This window comes from Micropterus dolomieu, linkage group LG23, assembly GCF_021292245.1.
Source record: "Micropterus dolomieu isolate WLL.071019.BEF.003 ecotype Adirondacks linkage group LG23, ASM2129224v1, whole genome shotgun sequence".
Classification (NCBI taxonomy): Eukaryota; Metazoa; Chordata; class Actinopteri; order Centrarchiformes; family Centrarchidae; genus Micropterus; species Micropterus dolomieu.
The window spans coordinates 3,519,121-3,524,869 of NC_060172.1; the positions used below are offsets into that span (position 1 = coordinate 3,519,121).

At 46.7% G+C, this 5,749-nt stretch overlaps 1 protein-coding gene across 1 annotated transcript in view; it reads left to right on the forward strand.

Moving 5' to 3' along the window:
- stab2 (stabilin 2) overlaps positions 1-5,749 on the forward strand; it is a 41,747-nt gene that overhangs the window by 8,944 nt on the left and 27,054 nt on the right. The window contains exons 2-19 of the mRNA XM_046039498.1: positions 563-691; positions 840-998; positions 1,502-1,597; positions 1,681-1,773; positions 1,851-1,898; positions 2,825-2,958; positions 3,045-3,147; positions 3,451-3,528; positions 3,606-3,695; positions 3,781-3,888; positions 4,015-4,146; positions 4,233-4,361; positions 4,439-4,501; positions 4,832-4,930; positions 5,011-5,206; positions 5,297-5,392; positions 5,486-5,543; positions 5,626-5,728. Of these exons, the coding sequence (XP_045895454.1) occupies positions 563-691; positions 840-998; positions 1,502-1,597; positions 1,681-1,773; positions 1,851-1,898; positions 2,825-2,958; positions 3,045-3,147; positions 3,451-3,528; positions 3,606-3,695; positions 3,781-3,888; positions 4,015-4,146; positions 4,233-4,361; positions 4,439-4,501; positions 4,832-4,930; positions 5,011-5,206; positions 5,297-5,392; positions 5,486-5,543; positions 5,626-5,728 (1,914 nt within the window). The remainder of the gene's footprint in view (positions 1-562; positions 692-839; positions 999-1,501; positions 1,598-1,680; positions 1,774-1,850; positions 1,899-2,824; positions 2,959-3,044; positions 3,148-3,450; positions 3,529-3,605; positions 3,696-3,780; positions 3,889-4,014; positions 4,147-4,232; positions 4,362-4,438; positions 4,502-4,831; positions 4,931-5,010; positions 5,207-5,296; positions 5,393-5,485; positions 5,544-5,625; positions 5,729-5,749) is intronic.

A 5,749-nucleotide genomic window follows, 5' to 3' on the forward strand; every position in this document is an offset into this window, starting at 1 on the left:
ATGTGTACAGCGCAGTCCAGGAAGGCCAAACTGTTGTTGTGAACATCTTCTCGTGTGAACTTGATGTTACTGTCCACAGAGTTGATGTGTTCTGTGAAGGCTTTTAATTTTGACCCAGGTGTCGTCCACATATCTGTACCAGTTGCTCGGTGCTGTTCCTCTGAAGGAGGAGGATTCATCACTTCCCAGGAAACTCAACAAACTATTGGCCTCAGGTGAAGATACCAACGATGGTCGTTCAGTCTCGGCCACAGGTAGTCTTAACGACTGTAACGACTGTCGTCACAGCAACAAGGAACACTAACGAACCGGCGGTATCGATGACCCGGGCCAACGACCCCACTGAGGTTAAATAGCTGAGTTTCCCTGCCAGTCAGTCAGAACTGAAGAAGTCCTTTGGATGAGGGACGAAACGTCTTCCAGTATCTTCAACCAAGTCCAGTTGCCCTTGATTTTAACCTTCGTTGGATATCTGGTTTAAGTAGAACTCATTTGCTTTTGTTAACGGAGCCGTCAGTGTTTTTGGTGTGGCAGAGGTCCACCTGTCACCTCATGATACCAGACTTTATTCGGTGTGTCTGCTGTGTGTGTTTTCAGGTGTGTATGTAAACCTGGTTACCAGGGTGACGGTATCACCTGTGTGGAGTCAGACCCCTGCGCGCCACCTCTCCGGGGCGGCTGCAGCCTGAACGTACGTATTTATTAAACTCTGAAATAATTACTGCAGATTTAGGACAAAATATAAATCAGAGAATAAATGTATGTTTTTAATAAACCTTGATGTCCAGTCCGTCTGCGGTCTTTGTGTGGGACTTTGAGCTGTGCTGCTCCCCCTGCAGGCTAAATGTATAAAAACAGGACCAGGTAATCACTCCTGTCAGTGTCTGGCCGGGTGGAGGGAGGACGGAGACGAGTGTCAGCCAATCAACAACTGCAATGATCCTGACCGAGGAGGCTGCCACCCTAACGCCACCTGCATCTACGTGGGACCTGGACAGGTGATTTCACCTGACCTGTTCAGTGTCTTTATTCACATGATGATGAGACAAACTGAAAACAAGAAAATCTAATAATTTTTTGTCTTTCTATTTGGAATAAACATGTTATGGACACTACATTTCCCACAATGCTTTGGTGGATGCAATCAGGAAGTATAATGTTCTTATGGAGCTGCAGACTCTCACAGTGGAAACAGACGAGCATCAATTGATTACTGTTGAACACCTGAACATGATGATTAGGAGAAACAGTGTAAAGTCATTAGGAGTTGGACTTCTGGACGTATGTCCACGCAGATACCCACCATGGATCTGTTGATAGGAGAAGACGTGTCAAACCAAAGATGGCACAGAGTCTCTGGAGACTTTAAGCCTTTGTAGCTTGCTGTCTGCAGGCGTCACCATGTACATTAAAATAATAAAGCAGAGGCAGGAGCAGAGTTCAGTAACTTCGTCCTTCAACAGAAACAAACTCCTTCTTGTGTTGTTTGTTAAACCTGCAGAGCGACTGTACGTGTAAAGCCGGCTACAAAGGCAACGGGCGAGACTGTGAAGCTGTTAATCAGTGTGTGACAGGGAACGAAGGCTGTCACTACATGGTGAGCAACACAGATATTCCTCTATCAAACTGTCGAGTCTGTTTTCTGATGAAGTCCAAGAACAAACCCACGTCTGTCTGCAGGCCAGCTGCCGCCGGCTGTCCTCTCAGTGGACGTGTGTTTGTGATGACGGATATGTCGGAAATGGACAGATATGTTACGGCACCGTGGGACAGGTGAGAGTCCTGAAATGTCCGACAGTGTTTCTGTATGTCCATGACCAGACCTGAGTTTGTCTTCCTGATGCTTCCAGGAGCTGATGGCTCTGCCAGACTCCTCCGAGTTCTTCACCTGGACATCTGTGAGTACCTGAAAACATGACCCAGAGTCCAGACCAGCAACTGTAACCAAATCAGTTCATCAGTCAGTTATCAACTAGATAATGAAACAGTGAAGGGGAGTGAACAGGGTGAGGCATGTGGACATCACATAGATCACACATTTACATACGTGTTTCTCCTTTCTGGCTTTGGGAGAAAGCTTCTGCCAAATGAGTAAATGTAAAGTCAACTGCAACTCGCTGGAAACACGCTAAATTAGCACGGATCATGTATTTATACAGTATATGCATGTATGTGTTTATGAAACCCCAAGTATTTCTGCAGCATGGAACCACAACTGAACAGCAGCTAAACCACAGCATTTTCATACAGCACAATAACACACATGTACTGACAGCATCTCAGAAACTGCAGCTCAACAACAGCGTCTCTCTCATAGTAACAGAAACTGCAAACTATTTTAATTCAGTTTGCACCAAACTCTCACTCAGCAGAGACTGGAACTACGCTGCTAATAAAGTATTTATTTCATCCAGTATGAATATTACTTGTTCACTTTCTTTGTCTCTTGTTAATCATACGGTTAGATCTGAATTGTTTCTGTCACATTTACTGAAGGATTGAATAGTGGAGACTCTAACTGATCTAACGATGTGTAACACGTCCATATTGACAAAGTTTAAACATTTTGCGAGAAGCAGCTCAGAACTGACCCATGCATGTAGTGGTTACCAAAAGTTTAGACAATAAAACCAAATCACAAATTTCTGTGCAGATATAATCGCTGCTCAGAAGTATTTACATGGACACGTAGAACTTAAATTAGCACACTGACATTAGTGAAGACGTGTTTGTGTATTGGGATTTAAACCGGCCTGAACAAACCTTCCTTCTCAGTGTTTTCCTGCTTGCTGCCTCAGAGACGATGTCTTTCTTTGCTTCCCAGAAGTCCGGTCTGTCTTTGTCTCTGTCGGATCAGAACTTCACCCTCATGGTTCCGTCCTCAGCTGCCGTCGCCAAAATGTCTTCAGAGGACAAAACCTTCTGGACCATGAATGGAAACCTGCCGAGTCTCGTCAGGTTACAGCTGGAAACTCTTTTATTTTAGAAGTCAGATGTTTTTATTTGAGGACTGGAAATGTTATTCTCAATGTCCTCTGTCACAGAAATCACATGATCCCGGGTACCTTTCCTTTATCCAGCCTGAGCGGCGTTTCCTCTCTCACGTCCCTACTCAAGACAACACTTCCCGTTTCAACGACCAATGAGGTGAGTCCACACAGGTGACGGTTTACTCTCATTTCTGCACCCAAGGTCAGATTTAGGGCATATTTAGGTAAAATACCCACATTTTGACTTAAATATCTTCTAACCTGCGCTGATTGAGACGGTTTTATTTATTGAGGACTACAAATCCCATTATATAAGACGCCTTGTAGAAGGAATCTGTCTGAAACGTTCAATTTAAAGGGGCTTTGTCGGCGGGAAACTAGGAAGCAGGTGTGAAATAAAAAAAGAAAGAAACTTTCCTTCGACAGTGAGCGGTTTGATTCAGCACGTTTGTTCCATCAGGTCACGTCTGTTGGAGGAGCGACCATCACCACACCGAACATAGCCGCGACCAACGGACTGATCCACGTCATTGATAAGGTACCGAGCTAATTATGCTAACGATGCTAACGATGCTCTGATACCACAGACGAAGACGCTTTTCTTTGTGTCTCCAGGTTCTGGTTCCTGACAGGAAGCGGAGTGAAGGTCTGCTGGCGACGCTCGCCCTGAGGCCAGACTTCTCTCTGTTCACGTCGTATCTGATCGTAAGAGCTCGCCGCCACGTTTCTTCTCAGCTTTCACTCTGGATCCAGATGTGTGCCGCCTGTTCACAGTCTGTCTTTTGTTCAGGATTACAACCTAACAGAGGAGATCGAACAGGCAGACGAGTTCACCGTCTTCGCACCAACAAACGCCGCCGTCAACGATTACCTCCAGAAAATGGCTGCAACTGCCCTGGTAGAGAGGAGATCCTTTTGTTTATCGGCCATTTCATACTGCAGCTGTTCTCCTCTCAGCCTATCAAACGTGTATTTCAGAAGAAGCATTTTTTGAAATGTGCTTTTATTTTGTTGCCGTAAACAGGATGTGAATACGACCCGTTACCATGTGGTGGCATCGGAGCGTCTGCTGAAGACCGACCTTCAGCCTGGAGGATACAAAGAGACGCTGCTGGGTTTCTCCTTCCAGCTCAGCTTCGTCCCCCGAGACGGGAAGGTCTGGATCAGACATGTGGATCATCAGTGATCAGTATCATCACGGGACCAGACACATGGAAATAATTCTGTCTGTTTCTCATGCAGCTGTTTGTGAACGATGCTCAGATAAACTCCTACAACATCCTGAGCGGTAACGGAGTGATCCACGGTCTGACCGCCGTTCTGCAGATCAACAGGAATCGCTGCGACGAGGCCAAATACCGGAGAGTCCTGGTAAACTCACCTGAGACCTGCACCTGCCCACAGACTCACCAGCTGCTCGCTGATCACCCTCTCCTCTTCCTCCACAGGGAAGCTGTCTGGACTGTTTGTTCCCTCAAAGCAAAATCTGCCCCAACTCCACCGTCCTAGACGTAAGAACCTTCAGATCAGCTGAGAATCACTCAGAGCATTGCGGTTCTGCACAGAAGGCTTCAGGCCTAACAACTGAAAGGCTGGATTCTATAAATACCAGCTGCTGTCAGAAAAGCAAAAAGACAGATTGTTTTGGTTTATTTGGGAATTTGGATGTTGTGCTAGTGAAAAAATTCAAATGGTTTTTCATAGAAGCATCTCAAAAAACAGGAAATAACTAAAACAAAACTTTCAGTTTCACATGTGCGGATCCCGGCTCACGGAGTACTGCGCTGAACTGCAGCTCAGTGTTGTTTCTCATGTGATAGTAATCTTCCTGTTCTCTGCAGAAATCGACGAAGAGGAGGAAATGTATGCTCAGTCGGAAGTTTGAAGGAGAGCGCCTGCTGACCATCGGCTGCAAAGCCACCTGCCTCCAGAAGAACATCGTGCGTCTCTCCTGCTGTCAGAAACTAAAGTAAAACACGAGACAAAGACGACAATAACTAGCTAACTCTTCTGTTTCCAGGTGCGGAGGTGTTGTGGAGGGTTTTTCGGGGAGCACTGTGAGCCGTGTCCCGGGCCGAAGGGTCAGCCCTGCTTCGGGAACGGACTCTGCGTGGACGGGACCAACGGGACCGGACTCTGTCAGTGTAACAAAGGCTTCAATGGGACGGCCTGTGAGACCTGCCAGAGCGGGAAATATGGAGTCCACTGTGATCAGGGTAGGTCCACCTGAAACACCCGACACAGTAAACATTACCTCAAATACAAATCCGTCTGTTCCTTCCTCCCTCACGCTGATTTATTTTTAGAGTGCAGCTGTAAAAACGGCCGCTGTGACGAAGGGCTGAAAGGCGACGGGACGTGCGAGTGTGACGTTGGCTGGAGAGGAGTCTTCTGTGACGAAAGTATGCTCATAAGTTCACACTGATTCAGACCGCATCAGTATCCGGTCCAAAAAGTCCTAATGATACGAGAGAAAGGGTTTGTGTCTGTTGCAGAGATCGAGTCCAAAGCTGACGAGATGTGTGGTTCGGTGAAATGTCACACCAGTGCAAAGTAAGTCACCACAAACTGTTGGGGTGCTGCATCGCCCCCTTCAGGAGGTTTTACTTCCTGTTCTCTGCTTCATCTCTGACAGCTGCGTGACCAGACCGTCCGGCCCTCAGTGTCTCTGTGCTGCTGGATTTGAAGGAAACGGGACCTACTGTCAAGGTAACAACAATCAGTTGATGGTGGTGATGGTAATGATGATGGTGGTGGTG